The 27,539-nt window shown below is 49.4% G+C and overlaps 1 protein-coding gene across 1 annotated transcript in view; it reads left to right on the top strand.

Annotated features, from left to right (window-relative positions):
* The window catches only part of LOC121672417, a gene marked incomplete at its 3' end in the record, with an annotated part of 35,902 nt that extends 8,733 nt beyond the window's left edge, over positions 1-27,169 (top strand). Inside the window, exons 2-3 of the mRNA XM_042045059.1 lie at positions 17,381-17,580; positions 26,836-27,169. Of these exons, the coding sequence (XP_041900993.1) occupies positions 17,381-17,580; positions 26,836-27,169 (534 nt within the window). The remainder of the gene's footprint in view (positions 1-17,380; positions 17,581-26,835) is intronic.
* Between the last annotated feature and the right edge of the window lie 370 nt (positions 27,170-27,539).

Below are 27,539 nucleotides of genomic sequence, written 5' to 3'. Positions count from 1 at the left end.
CCGCGGTGGCAGCGGCCGCTGTCAGCGCGGGGCCCGCGGCGGCAGCGCCCTCCCCGCACCGCCTCGGCCCCGGCCGCTCCCGCTCCCTCCTTATTAGGCAGCGGCGCGGGGTCGCCGCCGCATCCGCATCCGGCCGGGGCCGCCGGGCAGGGCAAGCCCGGGGCGGGGCGGCGGCGCCGGGCGCTCCCGCCGCGCACCTGATGCCGCGGCGGGGACAGCGCTGGGGGGCTTTTGTTCCGCACGTTTTCTTCTTTTTTTTTTTTTTTTTATTTTGCTTCCTTCTTTTCCGCCCGGCGCTGCAGCAGCCGCTCGGTGCCACCGGCGTGTGCCGCCCCCGGAGCGCCCGTGCACCATGGCAGAGGACAAAAGATGAGCGCCCTGATGGGGGTTTAGTTTGGGTTTATTTTCCGGAGGCTCCCGTAGAGCAGGTCCTTGTCACGCCGTTATTAGGGGCTCTTTCCAGGCTGTGCAGGAAATGTGTGGAGTCCTGGGCTGTGTGACATGTCATGGAATCACCGGGGGATCCCAGAATGGTTTGGGTTGGAAAGGACCTTAAGGACCATCTCATCCTATCCCTTTGCCGTGGGCAGATGTCCCTGGGCTTTGTTTTCCTGTGCAGGAAGCCACATTGTTTAACAGTGATATGCCAAAGGCTGGAATTTAAAGGTTAGTCCTTACCTGTGCTTTATGAAATTCCCACTGATTCTGTTTGCAGCACGAGGGCAGGTCTTGGACACATGGGCAGGTGTCCAACACTACCACACAGAGGTTCAGCTGTAGGACCCCCAGCCAGACAATGTGATGCCATAACTGACTGACTGCACTGGAGACAGGTCTGAAAAAAAAAAAAAAGAAAATAAAAAAAGGCAGTGAAAGGTGCCAGGAAACAACAGTAAATCCGATGGAAGCAGTTTTATTGTTGAAGATAAGTGATATGCGTTAAGGTTGGGGTTTTTTTAGCAGCTGGAGTTGGTCTGAGCACGTCTGTTCGTGCAGATGTGTGTGGGGATTACTGGGAGCAAGACCAAGGACGGTGGCAAAATCAGAGAGGGATGTTCTGAACACACCAGGCTGCGGTCGATTTTTCAGTTCGCTGCTGAATTTCCCGATTTTGTTTTAATTTTAGGCCAGGCTGTTCCCAAGTTACCTGGCGCCATCCTCTCCCTCCGTGTGCCTCCGTGGCACGCACGAGGGAAGCTCTGGAGTGTGGGAAAATGGTGTGAACTGGCACAGCGTGTCCTGGGAGAAGCGTGTTTGGATGTGGGGAAAGCGGCGGGTGTTGTGTGCAGGAGGCGGGAGAGGGTTTATTCCGTTTTCATTTGAATAAAGAGCATTGAATCATCTTTTTTGCTCAAGGGGGGGGGGGGGAACCAGATGGCTGTGTGCTTGCAGGAAGGTTTTATTGCAGCTAATAGTGGTTTTTGCTAAGGACTGTGTACACAAAGGTAGAAGATCAAATACTTTTGTGGCAATGCCTGTTTATTTTGGGTATATTTGTTTTTCTGTGCTTTTGGTAGCCCCAGTAAGACCTGACACGCTCGGGGACACATCAGGCAGCATTTGCTCGGTGTTTGTTTTAATGCAGCACTTCATAATAGTAATTTTTCAATGGTCACTTGTAGCCTTTAATCCAGATTGCTTTAATCAGCATTTGTGTTCGCTGTTGGCATTGCTCTGTCTTCTCCCGAGCTGTCTTTTCAAACAGCATTGGATTTCTTCAAGTGAAATCTTCATGCTTATTGCATCTGTCACTTCTGGGATTCACTCCAAGCGAAAGGCAGGGATTCAGTTTAATGGCAATGAGGAGGAATGTGCAGAAGGGGGAAATATCAGCTTTTCCCTGGGTGATGCAGCCCAGGGTGCCGAGCTCTGCCCTCGGTGACATCGTGGTGGCCACGTCCAACATCAGACTTTAACGACGGCTCCGTAGGATGGCTCATTAAACCCAAACGTTGTGTTGTGATGGGGAGGGAATTTATGTTCCTGGGTTTCATTTGGTGATTGATTCCGAGGAATATCCCAGGGATGCCAGCTTCCTATTCTAAAGACACGAGCAAAACACCTCCTGGCCTGAGTTTGCAGCGCGGTGAGGTCATCAGTGCACCACTCCCAGGGCCAGGAATGTCCTCTTGGGCAAGCTCACAGGCACATTTTCACTTGACTTTTAAAGTCTGGGTTTGTTTGTTTTGATTTTGTTTTACTGAGGCCTTTGTGATAATCTCAGCCCTTCTCCGAGGATGTGTTGGAACAGAAACTCACTGAGGATTTGAAGTGCCCCAGTTTAAGCCTTTGCAGGGCATAGGAACAAGAATTAAATGTCTGTGCTCTCTTCTAGCTCGCTCCCTGTAGTCTCCCCCGCTTCATATTTTTGGGCTGGTGTATTCTGGTGGGTAACTCTGAAAGTGGTCTGATTAGAAACTGCTTAGAGCTTCAGTTTAGTCAGTTCCTGGAGCTGTGTCTGAAAAGTCAGGCTGCTGGTGGCTTGGGGCTGACAGGATGCGAACTGCTGAGTTTTTGTCACGCTGTGCACAGTTGCAGGTGGTGGTGAACACCAAGCTAAAATGAAGCAGAAAAAGGTTTTAGGCTTAGCTGAGTGACTCAGGAAAGCAGCAGTGAAAGTCCATTTTTCTGGATGTGTTGGCTACACCAGTATGGTTGGGAATTGTTTACCAGGCCCTTTCTTTTTATCTGCTAATAGAATTGCTTTGTTCTGCTTTTCCTCCTGTGAGTAACCATGCAAAGAAATGGATTTTTTGTTTCTTTTTTTTGAGGTTATAATTGTTCAGTACATGACTTTTTGTGGCTTTTCTCATCTCAAGCCACACATAGGCATGTGAAATACCAGCGTGACACAGAGCTGCTCAGCTGCTCCCAGGTCCCACCGGCAGCTTTGCAGGGCTTTTCCTTGGAGGAACAAACTGTCTGGAGAGGATCCTAATGGAATATACCAGCCATTAGTTGTATCACCAGCCATTAGTTGTGCTCATGGGTTTGTGTAGGGAATATAAATCCTGTCAGGATTAATGGCTGGAGGTAATGATGTAGCTGGGAAGTAGAAGGTGGCTGTTGGGCAAGTGGAAAATTGAACTTTACCCCCTCTCCCATGGAATTCCTGATGCCAGTAAGACAGAGGGTGATCCCTGGGAGCAAAACACCTTCCTAACAAATCACAAAGTGCTCCTCAAATGGAAGAGAATTTTGTGATGGAACATCCTGAAAACTTTAAAATCCTGCTTTGTAGGTCAGGAACTTGACAGAGAAATATTGAAAATGGCATCTGCTGCTGCCTCCAGAGGGGAAAACCTGTGTTTTTTGAAAGCTGCTGGTGTGCTCATGGTGGATAGAAAGGATCTGCTTGGTCTGGAGGTGACAAAACGTGGCCTTTTGGACCATTTCTCCTCTGTGTTGATGACTTAGAGGGAGAATCGAGACAGAATCACCTGCACTGGGGAAAGAACAATTTCTTCAGCATGAGCACTTCGCTTCTTCAACATCACTGGCTTTGTCTCAGCCCATGTTTTGTGGGTGATAACAATAAGTGATCTCTAATCTGCTTTTTGCTGAGCCTGTGATGACGTTTGAGGTCTGGCTCTCTCGGTGGGAGAAGTTGCAGTGACTCTGACATTGAGCTGGGCCTCTCAGCCCAGCATAATTAGGTTTGTCTTGTTTTCCTTTTTTAATAATTGAATTTGAAAGAGCAATGGAAATAAACCAGTGGTGGGATCTGACTTAAAGTGATTAAGGCTCAGCCTGATGCTGAGATGAGCTCACAGCTCTCCTTGGAGTGTTGCTGAGCTGTGCTTGAGGCCAAGTGTTCCCCTTAGGAAGGACCAGGGTTTCCCTGTGGTTTTCCAGATTTTGGCTGCTGTCTATGTAGGAACAAGCACATAGGTAATAATTCTTCTGAGCTGAATATTAAGGCATCCATTTCAGCATTTTTAGCAGGTGTGTCTGAGCAGGATTTCCTAAAACTCCATGGGAATGGTGTGCCTGAAACTACTCCTTGTTTGCATCCTTGTATGAACGTGGGCAGTGCATTGCACCTGCAGCTCCTGGTATAAGTAATCCCTGGGAAATGGACTTCAAATCACTCTGTTCTGAGTATTTGGAAATACGGGAACTTCCCCTCCCTCCCCCCTGGTTCTACATATAGTTGCCATAGAGACTGTGTTCCGGAGTCCTTGAAAATCCATTGTTTCTCCCAAATAAACATCAAAATCTGCAGCATTATAGCAGCACATTTTGCAGTGTCCCATTCCCAAGCATTTCTTCACCAGGAACTGTTGTGACAGGGCAAGGAGCAATGGACTCAAACCGAAAGAGGGGAACTTTGACTTAGATATAAGTAAGAAGTTCTTCTCTGTGAGGCCTGTGAGGCCCTGGCACAGGCTGCCCCATCCCTGGAAGTGTCCAAGGTCAGCTTGGATGGGACATGGAGCAAGCTGGGATAGTGGAAGGTGTCCCCGCCCATGGCAAGGGAAGAACTGGATGAGCTTTAAGACCTAAACCAGTCTGTAAACCTGACGGGGACTTGACATCCTGTAGTGTGCCAGGTCTGGATGCTGGACAAGCTGATAATGGGTGTAATTAGCAGCTCCAGGGATTAGCAGGCAGTAACAACTTCAATCCCTAGTAAGCAGCATGTCCCTTGGGAACTGGGCAAACTGGCCATGCTGGGCAGATGATGGTCTGATAGGGAAGATTGTCATCGGCAAAGGCTCAATGCTCAGGCACCCGCTCAAGGCTGGAATTACCTCCTGGAGTTGCTTTCCCCCCCCCCGCCTCCCCCTTTTCACTTTAAATACTTCAAAAGCCCTCATGGTTTGTTGCTTCCTGCTGGAATTTGGATCCCCCAGCTGACTCAGGGTGTCTGCTTGGCATTTCCTTGGCATTTTTCATCATACCTTTGTGAAACAGATTGGTATCCTTCCTTCCAAGCTGGGAATGTGAGGCTACACATTTTACTCAGGGTCTGGCAGGTACTAGGCTGGAAATACTTCTAGCACGTACTACTTGTAAGCATGTACTACTAAGTGGAGTTGTTATTTTACACATGGTTCAGGTATTTGCCCCAGCACACGTGGCGGCGTGTGTGCATGTGGATAAATGACCGTTGTGACACTTTTCAACTCTTAATTTCTTACTTCATTCCTTTCTGCAGTATTTATGTTAATGATACCATATCTTGGAGACTGGAGGCCCAAAGCTGTCTTGTTCAGAACAGGAGGTATATTACTTTTTTTTTTTTTTTAAGTTTTCAGTGATACATTTTAAGGTTTATTTGAATTTTTGGATCTGCTGAGGTAATTTGCAAGGCAGGAGAAAATCCTGAGCCAGCTTAGGCAAACACAAGTTGCCAGACATTCCTCTGCAATATATTCTGCTTTAGTACAGCCTGAAGGGTGGGCACAAAACTCCTCTAGCTCAGTGTTGCTGTACTTCCAGCATTTTTCCTGGCCTCTGCCAGGAAAATTGCTCCTCTCTGGAACAATTTGTTCTCGGTGGGGTTTCAAGGTGCTGCTGTTAAAGGTGGGTGCCTCTGGTCAGGGTCAGGCTACCCTGGGGTTATCTCCCTGCTCTTCCCTTGGCTCCCTGATGTTTCTTTGGGGGTAAAGGTTATCTTTTTGTTCTTTGTATCCCTGCTTTGCCACATTGATCTTCCCGCTCTACTCAGGGAATTCTTAAGTGCTCTGAAAGCTCTCATAAAAACCAGCTGGGCTTATCTGGGTGTAATTCTGTTGTTTTGGCCGGGCTCCTCCAGAGCTGCTGGATTTGCCACAGGGATTCCCGAAGGACTGGAAGTGTTGGTTGCACGTGCAGCAACGTGACTGTCAAGCCAACAGGTAAGTAAAGCTTAAAGGTCATCAAGGCACAGGCTATAATTCTTCACTGGAAACCAGTTCTCCAGCTGAGAGCAGCCAGCTGAAGGTCCAAGAATTCCCCAAGGAATCAGCCTTTGTCCAGTGTCGCAGTGGGTGTGATTCTCCCTGTCAGGGAAGCTCAGAGGTGGAGGTGGTGCTGTGGAGGTGTCAAGGACAGGGGTAGGAAGATGTTTTCCCTTCTTGGATCTGAAATCTGTCTTCACAGCATAGAATGTTTATTAAAGCTCTTAAATAGACTAAATCTACTTCCCTAAGTTAATTCTGGGTTTCTTGCCTGCCCAGGGAGGTGAGAAAGGTGCTTTGTGTCACCCTCGTGGTTTGACACCAGGTTGTGCCCTCTCAGTGTTGTCCCACGACAGGTCAGTGACAAAGAACATCTGTAGGACAGAGGAAATGTGAACTTGGAAGCCTCTGCTGAAACAGATGTTTGGGGGGCTGTAATTGGCACCATGAGACAGGGATTTAAAATCAAGTCAGCAGATTAAACTATCTGGATTTAAGTTTCAGCCTCCTCCGGCCCCATCCTCCCTCCCCCAGCCCTGATTTCAAATTGCACGTTACGGAAACGGGCCGGAATGACAATGGTGCTCTTGGAATTATAGGCTGCTTGGCCAGAAGAGCTGGCAGGACAGCAAATGGAAATGTGGAGGAACACACGCCAGTTCCAACTGGGAGCACTGAGATTCATTTTGCAGCTTGTTTGTACTGCATTAAAATCCGAGATGTTTGCGTTGTCCGGCCCAAACCTTCCACGTCCTGGGGTGAGGATGTTGTCTTGTCTTTGACAATTAACCATTGTTGGGGTTACTTTGAGAACATTAAAAGCAGTTCAGTGTGGGTGCCTCACCTGTTGGGTGGGTGTTGTTGAGAAGTGGAGGAAGGTGTTACTCAGGATGTGCCAGCCAAGCTCATCGTCACTTTTTGAGTGTGTCCACTCAAAATTCCAGTGTGATGGACCACGCTGCTCTGTGCTGTACCTCCAGTGTACCTGAGATGTTCTCCAGGTCTCCAGCCCTGTTACAGCAGGAGATGTGTGACTGTGGTGTTGGTCCACGAGGTGCTGCCATTGCACTTGGCCATCCTGCTGCTCCCGAAGTCACATTCCCCAAGGCAGCTCCGGCTTCTCCGCAGGCTCCCAGCAAGTCTGGGAGTTGTGCTCGGTCCCGCAGAGCTTGGAGCCGCTGTGGTCAGGCCGGGTCATGTGGAGAATGCTGCTCCTCACTTGGTCAGTCTGACTCACTCTTGGCCGGGCTCTTTGGGAGCCTTGGTTGTGCTGATCTGTTGTTTTTGCCTTATTCTGGAGTTGGGAGGAATTTGTGTCCCAGTTAAATTGATGTTTGGAGCAGAGGATTCTGCAGGTCCTGGTTCTCTGATGGTGCAGTGCTCTGGGAGAACTGGGACCTGCAACCTTTTATCTGTGAGACTGTTTATCTCTTAAAACACCTTTAATGTTCAGAGTTTCTACCTACGGATGCCATGGGATGTTGTAATTGAGGAATAGAAAACAGCTTCTCAATTCCTTTGGGGATTGGGTGGGAGCCCCCTGTGCCATGGAACCAGGCTGGGAGAGCTGGGGATGTTCACCTGGAGAAGAAAAGGCTCCAGGGAGACCTTAGAGCCCCTTCCAGTGCCTAAAGCAGCTCCAGGAGAGCTGGAGAGGGACTTCAGACAAAGGATGGAGTGGCAGGACAAGAGGGAATGACTTCCCACTGCTAGAGGGCAGGGTTAGATGGGATATTGGAATTCTTGGCTGTGAGGGTGGTGAAGCCCTGGCAGAGGTTTCCCAGAGAAGCTGTGGCTGCCCCATCCCTGGAAGTGTCCCCAAGGTCAGGTTGGATGGGACATGGAGCAGTCTGGGATAGTGGAAGGTGTCCCTGCCCGTGGTAGGGGAAGAACTGGAGGTCTCTTCCAATCCAAACCATTTGGGGATTTCTACTTTCACTAAATCTTCTGGTCATGTTTTAAGGAATGATCCAATTAAGTGAGAGAGGAGAAGCAGGGTAATGTTTCCAGTAATGCCCACTGGAGTTTACCAGGAACTGTGCTTAGAAAACACCCTGTTAATTGAGTTCCCTTCATGTCTGCACCTCTTCTTGACTCCAGCAGAATGGGAAATCCTGCAGGTGGTGTTCTTTAGGCTCCCAGCACCTGGGAGCTGCTGTCTGCTTGACTTCTTAAATCCACCATCAGAGAGGACAGATTAAGTCCTGGGTAGGGGCTGAGTGTCAGGTCTAGTGCTACTGGTGAGCTCCTCTATGACACACATAGAAACTCATGAAATAAATTATTTCATTTAGGTAGATTTGATTGCTTTGAGCTGTAGGAGAAAAGAGAGATGAAAATACAGCATTTTTCTGCTGTGAGCACTCTGTTGGAGAAAGGTGCTTGGTTGGTTGGGAATGCTGGGATCTGGTGGTGATTTGGTGAGAATTTAATGAAGCTGTGCTGGGGAACAGCTCTTTCTGTTCCTAGCTACCAACCTTTAAAGAAAAGCTTCCAATGTATCTCAGGAATATAGCCTGGAAAACGCTAGCATGTAACCCTCAAGCGAGAGAGGAATCCAGCGGGTTGGGGCAGCAGCTCTGACCAGATTGCTACTTCCCTGATAGCTTTGATAAAAGAACTAGGTCAGTGCTGGGGAGAAGCATTTTATCACTGACTTTCCTTAGCTGGAATCCTGGGAGAGCCGTGCGCTCCTGCTCGTGTTTCCCTTGGGATCACGGCGTGGTCTGGAGTCCTGTTCTTCCCTCCTCCCCATGGCTGCTCGGATGGGTGTCAGGAGCTTCCCTGGGGCTGCTGTGATGTCTCTGGCTGCAGCTCCCAGGGCTGTTGTTCAGGATAGTGCTCTGTCTCTTGGCAGTGGATGGGATACAGTGCGCAAAGAAGCTTCTCTGATGTGTTTATTCCAGTGGAAAAGAAAAGGAAGGATTTTTGGAGGGGATCATGTGAAAGGCCACAGCCTTCTGTGGTCGGCTGCTGGAACAGCGGTGTCGGAGGTGGGAGTGTGTGGGAGGTTTCCCTTTCCTTATCCAGTAAAAAGCTTCCGTGGTGTCCAACCACTGTGGAACTCTCTCTGCTGGCAGCAAAAGTGGAAGCTGAAATGCAGGGATCACAGAATCCCAGAATGGGTTGGGTTGGAAGGGACCTTAAAGCTCACCTCATTCCACCCCCCACCATGTGCAGGGACACCTTCCATGCTCCAACCTGGATTTGAATGCACTGAGGCACCTGGAATGTTCAATCCCTGCAATCTTAGCCCTGTATTTTGTACGTCACTTGCCTTTATGAGGTTTTGTCCTGAGTTTCAACCCTTTATTTTTATCGTCACTTTGCCCTCCTCTTTTCATTTTAATATCCTTTTTTGCCCAGCCTGTGGTAACATCCCCCACCACCTGTGAGGTGGGGCAGCTTTAGTTCCAGCTGACAGAAGATGCTCTAAAAGAAAATAAACCCAAAAGAAGAGGTTGTTTGGAGGCTGCTGCTCCAGTGCAGGAGAACTCCCGTTCCTGCTGGTGTCTCCCTTTGCTGGTTACCTATCCCGCTATGGCTCCTGCTGAATTATTTTGTGTAATGATTTTTGTGTGCATTCATTGCTCTGCCTTTCTGGTAGATGACACAGATTAAATGAAGCCAGACAACGCTCTCAGTCCGGGGTAATGACTTTAACTGTGGCGTCCTTTTGTCACTGCAAATTATGGTCAATGATGTAATGCTGGATGTGGAGATACAGTGACAGAGTGTGGGAGTGGTAAGATCATCCCAGAAGGGTTTGGCTTGGAAGGGAGCTTCAAGCTCATCTCATTCCACCTCCCTGCCACGGGCCGGGACACCTTCCACAACCAGGTGATTCCCCAAGAAGATGAATTGTATCCCTGGAAATCTTGAAGTGAAAATAGCCCCGGGGGGAGATGTGAGGCGAGCACACACAGGTAAACCCTCAGGAAATAACAAGTCCTTCTGGGTGATCCTGGCAGATTTGAGCTCTACAGGCACTTCTGACTTAGAGTTCTTCATATTCTAAAGGTTTTCATACGATCATTTGAGGTTACAGCTCTGAAATCCCGAGTTGTATCAAGTGTTTCGCAGGTTGCAGCCAACACCTTGCGCTTTGTCCAGGACAGAAATTTCAGCTTATTCAAAGTTTGGGTTGTGTTACGTTTTTGAATGTGCTGGGCTCCCCAGTTGAGATATAATCAAATTCCCTGGTAGTTTGTGGTTTAGGTTCCCATCCCAAAATAGAATCTTGCCAGTGGTAGAACAGCTGGAAATTTCAGTGTTAAGTTCATATTCCAGCTTTTTGTCTTTAAAATGAAGTGAAATCAGATGGCAGTGTCTTGCTCAACCTAGGCTCAAGTAACCGAAGACTCAAAATAATCTGCACACAAATATGATGTGTTTTGGAATTGTGACCATCTGTAGTAGTGTTCACCTTTGTTTTAAATAACTCTGAATGGCTGAAAACAACAGTTCTGTCAGCAATGGACTGGATCTGGATTGATTGGAAAAAGGATACACAGAGGGAATAGTGTTGTGTTTAAAAGCACAGAAACTGCATCAAGGCATTCGTGGCTGTTCCCTTTTTCTGCTGAGCTTTCGTGTGAAGTTGTGGGGTAAGCTGAACTTTTTGTGGCCACGTGACATTTTTTCCCCCACTTCCTTTCTTGCCCAAATCTTGCAAGACTTCACATCACGAGACTGAGTTCTTTGATTCCATGGGTACTTGGAGAGGGAGATGAAGTTTTCCAAGAACATGTAGTGACAGGACAAGGGGGAATGGGTTCAAACTGAACGAGGGTAGGTTTAGATGAGGTATTAGGAGAAATTTCTTCCCTGTGAGGGTAGGGAGGTTCAGGGTGCCCAGAGAAGCTGTGGCTGCCCCATCCCTGGAAATATCCAAGGCCAGGTTGGACAGGGCTTGGAGCAACCTGGGGTGGTGGAAGGTGTCCCTGCCCATGGCTTTAATGCCCCTTCCAACCCAAACCATTCTGGGATTCTGTGATACTGACCAAACCACTACACTCCTCCAGCCTTGCTGGTGACGTACCGGTGACAGTGGTGGCAATATTTCCCTGCAATAGATGTGCAGCTGGACTGAGCCCAGGGCAGTGTGTGTCCCTGGCCCTGTGGCTGTGCATGGCCCTGGGTCACCGAGAACCCTGGAGCTTGCACAACCAAGGCTCTGGAGTGAAGAAATGCCAGAAGGGAGTGATTAGGAAATAACCTGGAGGTCTCTGTGCCCTTTCTCAGTGGGGTGCAGCTGCTGGCTCAGTCCCTGCTCCCTTGGGCCCACAGCAGTGGCACGGAGCCGTCCTTGCTGCGAGGAGCAGGAAACACAAAGGGATGGTGGTGTTTTAATGGCTCCAAACCCTCTGAATGCCTCTGTTCTCCCTTCCATGTGTGGCTCTGTACCTTATCTTCCACAGGATGTTCAAAGTGCTCCAAGGAGTGAATTAGCAGATTCCTTGTGGGCTTTTCTCCGCTGCTTATCTCCACGATGGCCAACTGTTCCGCAGATGTGGCTCAGCCCTGCTCCCAGGGAGGGTGTTCTCTCCATGCCAGGGGCAGGTTGGAACATTCATGGCCTGGTTTGGGTTTATGCTCATAACATACTTCCTATATTTTTGTATAAAACCAGCTCTGAGCACTCACTGGTTTGGCAGATGAGGCCCAAGTGGCTCAGCCCAGGTGTTCAGGAAGACCTTGGGCCTCACAGTTGGTACTTGGGAATCCTCTGGGCTTTCCCATGTTGCAGTTTCACCAACGGGACCATCGCCTGTCCCTGCTGACCCCAGCACCCCATCCATCCCATAACATCATTTGTAATTGGTGGTGGTGCATTGAACCATTGAATTACCGAGGCTGGAAAAGACCTTTAAGATCATCAAGTCCAACCACTGACCTCTTGATTTTTATTTTTTTTAATCTGCTTCTCATTTTTTAATCATTGAGACTGGACCTTTATTCCAAAGCTCCTCAGCAAGGCTCAGACTGGGAGTTTGGGGATTCACCACCAACAGCTGCAACTTGACTTTTTCCACTTAAGGAAGAGCCCTTCCAGTGCCAAGTACCAACCTTTTATAAATGCTGTTCTCCCTATCCACTGGATTTGTATCTCCTCACCCCCCCTTAACAGTAGCCTCCGGCTGTCTGACTTCAACTGGCCTTTTATTCCAATGCCTCCCTTTCCAGAAGGGATCACAATCACATGGGCTGAGCAGGATTTTGCCATTAGTGGGGGGTTTTCCTGTAAGTGTTCCCTAGCAGGATGCATTTCCTCTTGCATAAGCAAGGCTGCAAACCCTCCAAAGCCACAGAAATCCATCTGTTGGATTCTTGAGACAGATAAATCCTTTATAAACAGGAAAATGGGCAAACTCATGGTAGCTCTTGTGACACATCGTGATGGGAGATCAGAAAGGAGTGGAATGAAAAGTATCCCTGTGCGAGCGCGGCTGGCCTTTCCAAGGTCCTTTAAAAAGCTGCCACAAGGGCTGGGCTGTTCAGAGGGCACAGACTGGGAGATGAACCCAAAGTTTTGGTAAAATTCAGCTGGAAGTCACTCAGGAAGGGAATAAATAAGAGATTTGAAGGCTCGTTCCTCTGTCCCCACCAAGATGCCGTGTGTGGCCGAGCGGGATGCAGGACCTCAGCAGCCGTAGATCTGTCAGCACTTCTATTGTGGAGGCCTTTGCAGGGTGTCCAACACTTCTGTTTTAATTTTGCTGAGGGTTGTAGCTCTGGCAAAATTTAAAAGCCTTTCAGCTCCCAGTCAGGAGGTTTTAAATCCTCTAAATTTGTGCTTTACCCCTCAAAAATAGCTTCTGTCTAGCAAGTGGATGGAGATGGTTCCTCAGGCAAGGTTTAAGGGCATAGATAATAATCTGATTCATTTCTTTTTTTAAAGCTCTTGTTCCAAGTCCACTTCCTAAGAGAAAATCCCCAGCACAGCCCCGTTAGCCATGGATACACTTCCTTACCCACTTGGGTATTTCCAAAGTTATTTCCCAAGGTTCCCTGAACCGCCCAGGTGATCCTTTTGCAAGTGTGATAGAGGCTGAATCAGCCTTTCCTTGGGGTGAATCATCTCAGGTGTTGGTGTCTCACCTGATAATCCTAAAAGTGGCACAAAAAAGACATGGACCTGTTAGAGCCAGTCCAGAGGAAGCCACGGAGCTGCTCCGAGGGCTGGAGCCCCTCTGCTCTGGAGCCAGGCTGGGAGAGCTGGGGGTGTTCACCTGGAGCAGAGAAAGCTCCAGGGAGAGCTCAGAGCCCCTTTCACTGCCTAAAGGGGCTCCAGAGGAGCTGGAGAGGGACTTTGGATAAAGGATGGAGTGACAGGACAAGGGGGAATGGCTTTAAGATAAAAGAGGGTAGATTTAGATGGGATATTGGAAAGAAATTCCTGGCTGTGAGGGTGATGAGGCCCTGGCAGAGGTTGCCCAGAGAAGCTGTGGCTGCCCCTGGATCCCTGGAAGTGCCCAAGGCTGGGTTGGGAGGTGTCCCTGCCCATGGCAGGGGGTGGAACTGGAGGAGCTTTCAGGTTCCTTCCAAACCAAACCGTTCCATGAATTGGCCAAGCCTGGAGCTCCTGCCCGTGAGTCTGCTGGGAGAACCTGTGGCAGCCAAATTGAGCTGTGGATTTTCTTGGAGATGGATGAGGAGGAAGAGGAGAAGGAAGGGGATTGAGAAGCAAAGAGGAGAATGTTAAACTCTCTTCCCATTTAAGGACAGTGTGTGCCAGGGACAGGAGACTCTTTTGGGGTGCTCAGGCTCCAGCTCCCCCCGTTGGGTTTTTCACCTGCTCTCCCTGGTGAGCTGAAAGAGCTGCAGCCGCTGCTCCTTCCAACCACAGGCAGCACATTCCCCCCTCCTTCTCCTTGGAGAGCAGCCAGATCAAAATGGCTCTGATCCAACGCCAAGAATCACTCCCTTTGCTATGGAAATGAGCACTTGGGGGCTGCTCACCATGTGTGCATCAGAGAGTTCCTGCTAAGGATGACGAGCTGTAGGTGGGGAAGAGGGCAGGGAAGGTGTGTTCCAGCACATCCCTTTGGAACAAATAAGGATATTTTTGGATGCTCCTGAACTCCTTACATTTTTTAAAAGTCATTTATAGAAAACCAAATGATTACCCTTTGCATCAAACGGTGAAAATGAGGGAAATAAAGTAGTAGGGTTTCACAGTGGGATAAAGGGAGTTTCTCTTCCGTGAATGTGGAAGGGGTGACAGATCCCCAGGATCTGATATTTGAAATGAACATCTTTTCCTGCTGTTCTGCTATTGATCAAGTGAAGAAGAGATACAATTATCCACAAATAATCCTTTGAAAGCATCACAAGGCTGAATTCCCAGCATTGGAGCAGCCACATTCCCAGACCCCTGGCTCTGTGGGATGTGATTCCAGGCAATTTGCTGTTCTTGCTCAGCATGACAAGTTCAAACCTTCGCTTTACCTTCTTCCCAACAATCTGATTTTAATCTGGATTCACAGCAGGGTGGGAATGTTGCCAAGGGGTGAACACTCCTGGAAATCCACCGTGCACAAAGCAGGAGCCTTTTCCCTGCTCCTGGATGAGTCGAGTGGGCGGATGATGAGTAAGGTGGGAGAGGGCTGAGCTGGGTGTGAGTTCCGGTGGTGTCGTGGCACGTTGGGCTTGGGAGAACATTCCCAATGTCCTGGGGGTGGCCTGGGGAATGGCAGAAAGGAGGGAAGATGGGGGTGATGCTGCTCTTGCATGGTCTCACTGCCAGCCCTGGCCATGGACTCTCAGAGGTTCAGCCAAGCCCTCACGGTTCTGGGAGGAGCCCTCGGGATGGAAGCGTGTGACAGGGCTTGGAATGAGTTGACACAAATCAGTAACTGGGTGTGGAACTGCATTTTTTCTGATGTGTCTTAACTGAACCCTGAGACTTAAGCATTTCTTGTCATTTGGGCATCTTGGAGTTGAAATTCACCTTTTCTTTGGGCATGATTTGGTGAGGCTGGGATCGTGCCTGAAGTGTCCAAGGCCAGGTTGGATAGGACTAGTGGAAGGTGTTCCTGCCCATGGCAGGGGGTGGAACTGGATGAGTTTTAAGGTCCCTTCCTGCCCAAACCATTCCATGATTTTATTTAGTGCTCTCACCTGCTGGCTGGAGCTGGAGAGCAGCTCCTGGTTTACGACTTCCCATCGCACTCCGATGTTCCGGGGTGTGTCCAGCGTGGAACAGGCCTTTGATTTGTGCTCTGAGGGAAACAGTTGGCAGAAAGTGCATTACACAATTCCAGTGACTGATGGAAGTAGGGGGGGAGCCTAAGTTCGGCTTTAATGGGACAGAAATCATTAACAATTTCCATATAGCTTTTTTTCCGTGGATATATCAAACACTCCAGTTCTTCCAAAAATTTTGCATTTAAGACCTGGTTTTTCTTAAACATTCTTAATTATCCTTAAAATATCAGTATGGAAAAGGTACTGTGGGGAACCCCCACCTGCTCTCCGTGGCTGGGAATGACTGTGGAGCCCTTGGCTCTGTGTCACCAGTGTGTGGAGCTCAGGTCAGCGTGAAGGTGTTCAGTGGCCTCCACTCCACACCTGGGACAGGCATCCCCATCACAAAACTGACCCCAAATTGGTGTGGACTGGGCACACTGGTGGCTCCAGTGGCACTGGTACATCCCTGTCCCAGCAGCTGAGCCACCATGGAAGTGACCAGTGCCAGTTCCCAAATGGGCTCTGGTGGAAAACAAATCCTCTGCTTCTTCTCCCTTATCTCTGCAGAACCAGTTTCACTGCAGAGCTGTCTGTTTCGTTAATTGGAACATTTTTCTCCTCTTCAAACACATTCCGTGGCATTTCCCGGCTCTGATGAGCGCTTCCCTGCAGTTATCCCGCTTTTTGTCGCTGTTAATTTTTTATTTAACCTCCCAGACTACAAAACACCCATCAACGCTCGGCGCTTCCCTGCGAAGCCTTTGCAGTCACAGACAGCCCTCTGAGCTTTCATCACAGTTTGCAGCAGACAGCCTGGGAGCAGGGATTCGGGATGCAGCCACATTCCCAGTCTCTCACTCCGGAGCATCGTGCTGGAGCGAGGAGCTCCAGGAGCTGCGCAGTTTTTCCCAGCCTCTCCATATGTTTGGGGACCTTCTGAGAGGCGAGATAGGAGGTGGACTCTGCTTATTTTTATTTTTTCCCTTTTTTTTTTGCTTTCCCTAGAGACTGGGACAGAAATATTTTTTCCCATATGTAAAAGCAAGATGCTGTATGGAGGCTCTTCTTTTGTTCCCTCTTCTCTGAGATGGGAAAAGCCCTTCCCAGATGCAAGGGCTCCGTAGGTTGTATCCACAGTCCAAGGCTGGTGTTGTGCCTGTGTCTTCTCCCAGGTACTGGAATTTTCCACACCGATTCCCTTTCCCTCTATTCTAACTCCAGCATTCTTGAAAATAATTTTTCTCAAGAAATGCTACAGACACACCAAGTTAATTGGAGTCATTAACTTGTTTCCATTACTTCTTTCTGCCTAGGAAACTCATTTTTTTTTTAGGGAGATTTTGGAGTTAGAAGAAAGAACTGGAAGCTAGGGAACATGTGGAACCACTTCACAGGAACACCGGATTTTGAGAGCTTGCATTTTTATTTACATCTTCTGGACCCTGTCTGACTTGAAAGTAAACAAGTTCAATCCAAGACTAGATTTATCCCTGAAAATATGTGGAGACTTGTCTAAAAACTGCTTTTGGGATTAGGAACTTCCTTTACTGCAGTCAGGGAACACATTTACAGTGGGGAAATTAATGCTTAATTGGCAAATTCTGTAAAAGCCCCCTGGAAATGCAGTTGGGTTGGGTTGGATGTAAAATTACCTGAAATTTTAGTTAATAAAAGAAGGAAAAGGCAAAGCTGGCTGAGAATTTGCCAGGTCTTAAGGTGGAGGATCCCTGGAAGTGTCCGAGGCCAGGTTGGATGGGGCTTGGAACAATCTGGGATAGTGGGAGGTATCTCTGCCCATGCTGGGGGTGGAATAGGATGAGCTTTAAGGTCTTTGGTGCCAAGAGGATGGTGCCAGACTCTTTCCAGCAGTGCCCAACAATAGGATGAGGAGCAATGGCCATAAACTAAACCACATGGAATTCCACCTCTTTCCATGGAGAGTGGCCGAGCACTGGAACTGCCCAGGGAGGGCGTGGAGTCTCCCTCTTTGGAGACATCCCAAACCCACCTGGATGCATTCCTGTGTCACCTGCTCTGGGTGAGCAGCCTTGGCAGGGCGTTGGACTGGCTGATCTCCAGAGATCCCTTCCCACCCCCAACCATTCTGGGATCCTGTCCCTTCCAACCCAAGCCATTCCACGATTCTACCAACAGCGAGCGACCCCGTGTTCCCGCGTTGCTGGAAGCGGGGCGATGGAGCTGATGCGAAGATCCAGTGTTGTAGATCCTTGTCCAAGAATCTTCTGGACAAGCAGGACATCCTTCCCCTTGAACTGACCCCCTCCTTTTGCATCCCTGTGCAGACACGATGAGGCGGGTGGTACGACAGAGCAAATTCCGGCACGTCTTCGGCCAGGCGGTGAAGAACGACCAGTGCTACGATGACATCCGCGTGTCCCGCGTCACCTGGGACAGCTCCTTCTGCGCCGTCAACCCCCGCTTCGTGGCCATCATCGTGGATGCCAGCGGTGGGGGAGCCTTCCTGGTGCTGCCTCTGCACAAGGTAAGTGCTGCTGGAATATTTCTTGAGTCACCTGCTCGGCTGTGCTGTCATCCCGGAGTTTCTCTGGGAATACTGAAGGCTGGGAAGTGTCAGCTGTGGTGACAAACGCTGCTCGGTGGTGCCGTGTATGAATGTGTTTAATGTCTGTAATCAGTCTGATGCTTCCTGTACATTAAACACAACAAACAAGCTGTTTGCTTGACTCATCTGAGCCAATTCTGGCAGAACTTTCCACATGGAATCGTATTTTAGAAGCCTCTTTATGATCAAGTCAGGTTTTTCTACTGTCAGGGATTCAACTATTTTTTTTTTTGTCACTTTGCTCAGGAACCACCTGAATCCAACTGCTCCTTGCAGAATTAATTCAGGAATCATCTGAATCCAACTGCTCCTTGCAGAATTCATTCAGGAATGCACCTGAGCCCAACTGCTCCTTGCAGCCCCACATTGGAGGCATGTGAAGGAATGAGCTGGTTCCAGGAAGGGCATTCCTGTTGCCTCTGGTCCTACATGGAAATGTCACATCCATCTTCTGGAGGAGATTTGTCTCATCCCTTTCTGATGCTTAACCAGCAAATTCTTGTGATCAAAAGCCTTTTTTTGCAACATTCTTTCCTCTGTGACCCTCCAGCTCCTCTCTTAAGCTGTGGTTAAGTTGTCCTCAGTCTGTCATCAGCCCTGAGCTGCTTTCCCAGCTCCACTTCCAGATCTGCCCTGTGGAATACAGAATTAGTGCCCAGGGCTCAGCTCAACTTCCCGCCCGGCCAGGGCAGAGCAGGGGCAGCGACTTCTCCATCGTGTTAAGCAAAGCCAAACCCCAACCTCCCAAAATAGCTCCGTTTGGTGCTCTGATGAGCAGCCCTTCCCTGCTTTGGGCTCATCCTCAGGCCACGTGTCCTCCTCCTGCCTGGACCACGCGTGGTGGCACAGCCCTGGATGAGGAATTCCACATGCCCACAGCAGGGGATGTGCATCCTTCTTTTCCTCTCTTACATCCCAATGTTTGGAGCACAAATCTGATGAGGGAGCTGGGAAAGGGGCTCAGCCTGGAGAAAAGGAGGCTCAGGGGGAACCTTCTGGCTCTGCACAACTCCCTGACAGGAGGGGGCAGCCAGGTGGGGGTCAGGCTCTGCTCCCAGGAAACAAGGGACAGACCCTGAGGGAATGGCCTCAAGCTGTGCAAGGGGAGGTTTAGATTGGATATTGTGGAAATTTTCTCCATGGAAAGGGTTGTCAGGCATTGGAACAGGCTGCCCTGGGCAGTGATGGAGTCCCCAGCCCCAGAGGGATTTAAAAGCCTCATGGATGTGGCAGCTGGGGACATGATGGCCTTGGCAGTGCTGGGGGAACAGTTGGACTCAATGGTCTCAGAGGGCTTTTCCAATGTTAATGATTCCATGATTCTGTGTTTTCTCAGTCCCTGGCAGAAATTCCTGCTAATTCTGAGTGCCCTGGCCTTCTGCATTTTTAAATGCCATCTTTGGCGTTATTTTCACATCCATTCTGTTCTTCCTCCCACTCTCCCTCTATTTATCACTGCCTTGGTGCCCTCAGCTCCATTCCTGCCTTCCACAGCCATTTAACATCCACATCTGAGGAGGTTCCATGGGAAGCTGGAGGAGCTGTGTCCCTCACCCCCAGCCTGACACGTTCTTTTGCAATGCAGTGCTTTGCTGGCTCTGCTCTAACCAGTTCCTGGGTTCCGCATTTATTTTTATAGCCTGGGCTGATGAAATTGTTCCTTCAGAACTTCAACACCCTAAATAACATTTGGATTTCTCTTTGAGCCTGTTTAGCACAGATACTTATTAAGCTCCCCGCAGCAAAATCCTTGTTGTTATATTCAGGGGTAAAAAAAAAAAAAAAAAAAAAAGCAATTTTCAGCCATGGGTTTGGGCTGATTTTAAAATTGGGCCATAAAAATACACTTGCTGCATTTCTGCAGGGAAAATAGCCCATCATGACATCGTGGCTGCTCAAACCCAGTGCTTTGCGGCTCACTGGGAATTATTTGGGATGTGGCTGACCCTCGGTGCGGGGTGAGCACAGAAAAGGGGGAATTTTACTCGTTTTAACGCGCTTTTTCTTGCCAATTTGCGGTACCGTTGCAGCGTTTTGTTATGGCCGGGGTTTCTCCCTGCCGGGCAGGCGGCTCCCAGCTCCTTCCCGGCGCTGGGTCGGAGGTCTGGGGGTGTTTTTGGGGCGCGATGAACCCGCCGGGACCCCGCACCCATGTGCTCGGTGTGAGGTGGGGGGGGGACGGACAGCGGAGGGAGGGGGAAGCCCCGCCCCTGTCTCCGCAAGCCCCGCCCCTCCGCGCGCGCGCACCCGCGCCCGCCGCAGCGGCACTGCGGCGGCCGCGGCTTTTTACCTAATATGGTCATGGCAGCGCTCGCGGCCGCCGCGCTGATTGGCGGGGGCGGGGGCGCGGCGCGGCAAGTGCGCGGGAATTAACCCGTGAGCGCGGGAATTGGCCCGTGCGCGCCGGGATTCATTAACCCGTGTGTGTGTGTGAATTATCCCCTGTGCACCCACGTCCCCGCCGTGCCCCAAGCCCCCACGTGCTGCTGAGGGTCTCTCCGGCCCCCTCCCTCCTTCGCTAGATAGAGGCATGGGAGACCCAGGGGCTGCATCCCCTTTCCATCCCCGCAGCTCCCGGAGCAGCCGCAGCCGGTGCAGCCGAGCCGGCTTTGCTGGCTGTGGAAATGCTTTGTCTGAACTTCCTGTTTTCTTGCACGCACATGTGCAGGGGCTTTGCCAGGAACTCGCTATTCCCATGCTCCGGCAGGAGCCGCTGAGCATCAGACAATCCAATTCCCACAGGTTGCTCGGTCTGGAGGGTTGGCCTCTGTTGGAATGAGCCACATAGTTTGGAAAAGCTGTAATTCCTCTCCATCAGGGCTGTGTAGGTGATAAGAGCCAGGGTAATCAGTATTAACTCTGCTCACCAGGGAAGAACTGGAAACTTCCCTGCTTGTTCTGGGCTGTGGTTGTAGGATTGGTTTTCTCTGAGCCTTATCCCAGGGAAAGCTCTGGGTACACAGGGGAGGTACCAGATTAAAATTCTCTGGGTTTCCTGATAGTTTGGGCAGAATGACTTGGAAAAACACCTGGATTCAGGGGTGGTTCTGGTGCTGGGTCTGTGCTCCAGCAGAACTGGAGACAAATTTCTTTTTTTTCCCCTCCTCAAAAACCCTTTGCAGTTTTTATCTGCACAGAAAAACCTGCTGCAAATGTTCCTTTTTGTTTGAGTTCATGCAGAAAGATCCATTCAGCCACGAGTTGTGTTACGTAAGGCCTTTACCAGAGGTTTATTCAGTCCCTTTTGGATATAGCTTTTATTAGATTTTTCCATTTTCCTGCACTCCTTTCACACCAGCAACATTCCTGCAGGATCTGGGATCAGATGGTGCCCTGAGAGGCAATTAGCATGTGGGTGGGGGCGTGCACACCTCGGGAATGATCTTCTCCAAGGAATATGTCGTTCTGCAAGTGACAGGCCTTGGTGTTCATCCATGGCATATGAGAGTTGTTAAGCAGCTCTTCCCCATTCCTATTCCACCAGGAAGGATTTTGGGGGAAAGAAAATCATCCTTTTCTGAACTGTGTGTAAAATAAAATCAGGAGGTTTTGCCATGATGGGTTTATTAAGCCTTTCCAGCCATTTTAGGGGGAGTGTGATGGATTCTGTCCTTTTATTTCACCTTGGATTTCTCTCTATAAAAAGAAGTTTATATTTATCACTGTCAGCTTGATTCCAATGGATCATCAGCTTCTAATGTAGTAGGGAAGAGAGGGCAGCAGAGGGGCTAATGGATCTCATTCCTCCAGGGAAAAAAGCAGCAAATTCCATCCCTTGTCTTACAGTCAGAGGTTTGTACAAATACCTCTGCAATTTTAAGGACTTGTCCAATAATGAAAATGGAAGTTGTGCTTGGTGGAGCCCTGGATCATCTGTTCCCAACTCTTGGGGATGATCCCTGTGGATCCCTGTCTCCTTGCCCAGCAGCTCTGCTCTCTCTGGGTGGATGCTCATCCTCTGAACTGCAGTGGGGTTTTACCACTTTATCCAGAACCCTCAACTTCTGGGATACCCATTGGTTTTCCTGCAGCTGGGAAGGAGCAGGGGGATGAACTGCTTTGGAAATCATATTTTGGGGAGGGAATGAAAGAGTGACTCTGTCCCTTTTTAATTGGAATTTCTGGGCAACAGGTCTCTCTTTTTGAAATTTATTTCTGGAGTGTGTTTAGAGCTTTCCTGTGGAAGCTGGGACAAACATCCATGGAAGTGCTGGAGCTGTGCTGCACTCCCAGCTCCGAGTGATGGGATTTCACAGGTTGGGTTGGGTGTGAGGACTGTTTGTGTTGGGTTTTTTTCCTCTTTAAAGCCAGCATGTGTCCATTCTGTGGCAGCCTGGGATGGAATCATAGAATCATGGAATCATTAAGGTTGGAAAAGACCTCCAAGCTCATCAAGTCCAACCTTTGACCGAGTGCCCCCATTCTCACTAAACCACGTCACAAAATGCCCCAACTGCCTGTGTTCTAACACTTCCAGGGATGGTGACTCCCCCACTTCCCTGGGGAGTCTGTTCCATGCTTGACCACCCTTCCAGTGAAGAAATTTCCCCCAGTATCCGATGTCACAGCCCTGCAGCTGCCAAGGTGACCGGGAGAATGGGAGCATTGCTGGGGAATTCTTGGAGAGCCCAGTGGTCTCTTACTGCCTGACTTTTCCAGTGTATCTTTTGGGAATAACACTTCCTAATCTTCCAGATTTGTTCTGGATGCCTGGATTGGGCTGTGGGGTGACTGATGGATGTTGGGCATGGGCAGGAGCTTCCATTTCAGCCCAGTTTTCTCCCTAGTGCCTCCTCCAGGCCCAGCTGCTGCAGCCAGAGGTGGAGGGTCAGTGCTCAGAAGTTCAACTTCCTTGGGTGAAACTTAGGAGTGTTTTAATGAAAATCTATGATTTAAAGAAAAGAGGAGTATTTTCTCTAGCAGTTCAGTTGGGGTTTCAAACTTTGCAGTTGTGACCTGATTTCCTTCCTCAAACTTGTGCAGAGTGAGGGGGGAGCTGCTTTGACTTGTGCAACTCGATGCCACTTCCCTAATTTAAATGGAGATTTCAAGGAGCACAGCCATGGGCTGGGGAAGCAGCTGTTCTCCCTGATATTTTTACCATAATCCATGAGCTGTTTCCTGCCACCAAATGCCCTTTTCTGGCAGAGAAACGATCACAAGACACTCAAATTAATTCATAAAACTCCCACTTTTAGGAACAGTTTTCTTGTGTTGCTTATCCATCCCTTTTGGATTTAATCTTTTTTTTTTTTCTTCTCATCTGATCTGGGTTTAATATTTCTTATGATTTAACTTTTTTTTTTTTTCTGATCTGGAATACATGAAAGCACTTAAAATTAATAAGGCAACTTCACCCCTTGAATATTGAATGTGTGTTCAGTCAACACCAACTTTATTAAAAATCCTCAAATTCACCTTTTTAACCAATATCTTATCAAATACAACTCCAAAATTCAAAAGTTATCAGGGATGTGTCGAACCACAGTCCCAGTGGATTATGAGAAGGATTGAATTTCTTGAAGTTAATTTTAAGCTGTGTATCAGCACTTGAGATTTATTTCAAATCCTCTCCTAATTAAAAGATTACATTTTACAAATAAATAAATAAATCCCCAAACCTGGGAGCATTAGAGTAGCATGGAAACACACCCAGCTGGCAACCAAGTTGCCAAACCTCGTGGTGTTCCGGTGGCGTTGGAGAGGAATTGCGTTCAAAACCGTGGAATTTGGTGATTTTGCAGCCTGGTGGGTTTTTATAACCCTACTGCAGCTTTCCTGGTTTTTCCCTTTTGGCAAATCCCCTAAAATACTGATTTTTCAAGCTCTTCTGAGCACAGTACAATGCCAGGAATTGGGGTTCCCTGCTCCAGGCAGCGGAATGCTGCCGGGAGGAGGAATCTGGCGGATGGAATTTGCAACAGTGATGCTGAGAGGTGGCAAAATACCACACCTGAGTTCAAAGCTGCTCATTCCTCACCCCGAGGGGTCATCCCTGTGATGGTGCTGTGGGTGGCTGTCCTGTGCTGTCCCCACGGTGCCTTGGGAGGGTCCCTGCTGAAGGTGTTGGTGACGAGGGGCGGATGTGGCACCTTCAAAAGCGCGGCCAAGCTCTCAGGCCGTGCTCAGGAAAACACCGTGGTTTCCTCTGCTCTGCAGAGACCGTTTGGTGCCTCTGACCACAAGGCAGGAGCTTCTCTCAAAGGGCTGCCGCTCCTGCTCACCCCACTGGGGCCTCCAGCAGCAACTTTACATCCTTATTTAGTCTTGTTTTGATGTGTAATACTCATTTTTGTACTTCCCCAGAGGTGGCTGAGGAAGGACCGGACCTTGCACTCAGGGCTCTGGGCTGGGTGCCAAGGCGGGGGGATTGGGCACAGGTTGGATGATCTTGGAGATCTTTCCCAACTGGAATGATTCTGGGATTATTCCTGGAGCCTGCTGAGCAGCAGGGTCTCTCCTTTCATGCCCAGGTGAAGATGTTGATATGCCCCTGGGCTCTTCATCTCCCTGGGATTGTCTTTTTCTGCCAGATCCCAGGGAGCAGCTGTGTGGGACATCTCCTGCTCTGCTTTGTCCTCTTTTCCTTGGTTTGAGAATTCTTTGTGGATAAAGAAGCTTGAAGTTGCTGCCTCTCCCACACTGCTGCTAAATAACATCTCCTTTCCCCATCCTGCCTGTCTGTTCCCTGTGGGAAACGGGGTTTGGGGTCACTCTCCAGGTGCAGGCAGGGAGAGAGGGGTGTTTGTGGGTGATGCACAGGGAATTCAGGTGAGACCCCACCTGCAGAGCTGCCTCCAGCTCTGGGATCCCAGCTCAGGGAGGATGTGGAGCTGCTGGAGAGAGTCCAGAGGAAGCTGTGGAGATGCTCTGAGGGCTGGAGTCAGGCTGGGAGAGCTGGGGTGTTCACCTGGAGCAGAGAAAGCTCCAGGGAGACCTCAGAGCCACTTCCAGGGTCTAAAGGGGCTCCAGGAGAGCTGGAGAGGGACTTGGGACAAGGGATGGAGGGACAGGATATGAGGCAATGGCTTTAAGATAAAAGAGGGTAGATTTAGATGGGATACTGGAAAGAAATTCCTGGCTGTGAGGGTGGGGAGGCCCTGGAATGGATTTCACAGAGAAGCTGTGGCTGCCCCTGGATCCCTGGAAGTGCCCAAGGCCAGGTTGGACAGGGCTTGGAGCACCCTGGGCTAGTGGAAGGTGTCCCTGCCCATGGCAGGGGGTGGCACTGGATGATCTTTAAGGTCCTTCCAACCCAACCCATTCCATGATTCTCAAAGCACTGCTCTTCAGGGAAGTGCAGGATCCTGGTTTGAGAGGCGAGCTCTGGCGTGGGTGGTGGGAAGCAGCTCCTGTGTGTCACTGCTGCCACGGGCTCCTGGCTGCTCCTGCTCAGGCTGTGCAGGTTCATCGGGATCCAAACTGAAAGGTGACGTTTGGCCTTTAATTTGCTCAAATTGATTTTTTTTTTTCCCTTCCCACAGTCATAAATGACTGTAAAACCCCAAAACTGAACCCATAAGTGCTCGTGCAGTCTGGAAATAATTACCAGAGGCTCCTCCTGGAGGATCCCACTGATTCCTGCCAGGGAGCCAGAACAGGCAGTCCCTGACATTTTACATTATTATTCCTATTTTTCCTTTTTGGTTCAGGCCTGTATTTGTCTGTGGCCTGTCATGTGCCTTCTGCAGTTCGTGTGCTCTGCATGATTCTCCTTCTAATTAGGTAAATTAAAATGGATGAATTCTACATGGCAGTTGGGTGTATTAATTTTTTAAATCCTGTTTCACATTGTGGCATCCAAGAGGGATTACACAGGCTTTAATTTTTGAATGGCAGGTTTATGGCTCTTCATCCACAACTCTTCCCCTTTTAATAATTCCAAAAGCAGTTGAATCACTGAGACTTTCTTTTCCTTTTGAAGCCTAAATTTGGCCATTTCGGAGATAGTGGGATCTTTTGGGATCCATATCTTGTTTTGCTGTTAGTGGAGGGCTCCAGGTCAGCTGTCCTCAAAAGCCAATGTCCAGCATTATTCTGGTTATCAGCCTTGAATAGGAGCAGCCTCCCACATGGAGCAGGGTGGGAGGCATAAATTAAGGAATGTCACCTCCAAGGTTGGGGAATGTTACTGTCCAATGGCAGGAGGGAAATTCCAACCATTTCTTCTGCATGTTTAAACACAAAAGAAGACGACCCCATCCCAGACCTCTGCCTGCTGTCTCTCTTCTCCCATCACTCATCATGAAAAGGTCATTCCCTGGAAACAAAACCCCATGGAGCAGGACCAGGGACGTGGCTGTGGAAGTGGAGGAGTTTCCTCCTTCCCCTGCTGCTGTGCATCCTCAGTATTGTAGATATTGCTTCCCTTGTGTGCAAGGCTTGGCCAAGAGAGAGAAGGATGATGAGAGTGATTTTCCTTTCCCTTCTTCCTTGTTTGTGGAATCAGCTGTTGGGGGGGATCAGGTGCTTCAGGATCTTCAGGGGCTCCTCAGCAAAACACAGATCCAGGGGCAAAGTTGGTGTGTCAGCATCAGCTGGGTTGGAATCACTGGATTTGTCCCAGTTCGGGTTTAAGTGGCTCGTTAGCTCATTGTTTTTGGAAATGTTATCCCTGTAGGGAGCCTGGCATTGGTGGCCTCGGTCCTCTGGCCATGGAGAGGCAGGTGTGGATCAGGTGTGGCTGACACAGTCCATGCTGGCAACATTTATTCCTCCAAACAATATTTTCCTCTGCACAACTGCATCCTAACATCTTCCCATCCAAGCAAAATCCTTCTGTGTTAAGAAACCAGGGAGACCTGGTAAATCCAGTGACCAGCAACGCCCTCCAATGACACTTTTACCTTGGTTGTCTTCAGCTGTTGCTGTTGGGAAGCACAGATGAAACCAGAGCTTTGCTCTTCTCAAAAAGTTGGGATGGACAAAGGGATGGTGTTGCAGCAGGTGCTGAGGTGTGGGGTCACAGCCCTCCTGTGCTGGATCTCTGAACCCTTTCCTTGCTCCCTAGGGAATTTCCAGCTCGTTGATGCTGGAGAAGAGCTGCTGGTTTGTTTCCCCTGCTGATCCATGAGTTCAGATCTCATGGAATTGCAGATATGAAAGAGCAAACGGAGGGTTGGGAAGCAGCTTCCTGCGGGATATCACAGCTCTCTTTCTCGTTCTTCCCTCCAGACAGGCAGGATTGACAAGTCCTACCCCACAGTGTGTGGCCACACGGGGCCGGTGCTGGACATCGATTGGTGTCCCCACAATGACCAGGTCATCGCCAGCGGCTCCGAGGACTGCACCGTCATGGTGAGTGTTCCTTGTGGGGTGGGGTGGGCTTTGCTCCCTGCTGGAACTGCTGCTCCAAAGGACACTGGTATTCCTGAAGACACCTCCTGTTCCGAGGTGAGGAAGTCGTGGAAGATTTGGTCATTGTGGAAGGGGTTGGATTGGAAGGGACTTAAAGCTCATCCCATCCCACCCCCTGCCATGGCCAGGGACACCTTCCACTATCCTAGGTTGCTCCAAGCCCTGTCCAGGCTGGCCTTGGACACTTCCAGGGATGGGGCAACCTGTGCCAGGGCCTCATAACCCTCACAGGGAAGAATTTTTTTCTATTTTTCCTTCCCCTTGGCATTTTTCTGATGTTTGGGAAGAGGAATGAGAATGCCAGTCTGTGGTGACGTGTTCTGATTTGTAGAGCTTTGAGAAGACAGGTGGTTCCTTACCTCAGATATCCCAATGTCCTGGGAAGAGAGAGGGATTGGAAGGGAATGAACCCAGCAGGTTCCAGGATTCCTTCAACCCTTGATTTAACGGAGTCACTCAAAATTTTCCCTGTATCTCCAAGTTTTGAGCAGGTGTCAAAAGGCCTTTTTTTAATAAATAAA

This window comes from Corvus kubaryi, unplaced genomic scaffold, assembly GCF_017639235.1.
Source record: "Corvus kubaryi isolate FWS band 111438036 unplaced genomic scaffold, C.kubaryi_AGA036_p1.0 61999, whole genome shotgun sequence".
Classification (NCBI taxonomy): domain Eukaryota; kingdom Metazoa; phylum Chordata; class Aves; order Passeriformes; family Corvidae; genus Corvus; species Corvus kubaryi.
This window is presented reverse-complemented; position numbering and strand designations above follow the sequence as displayed.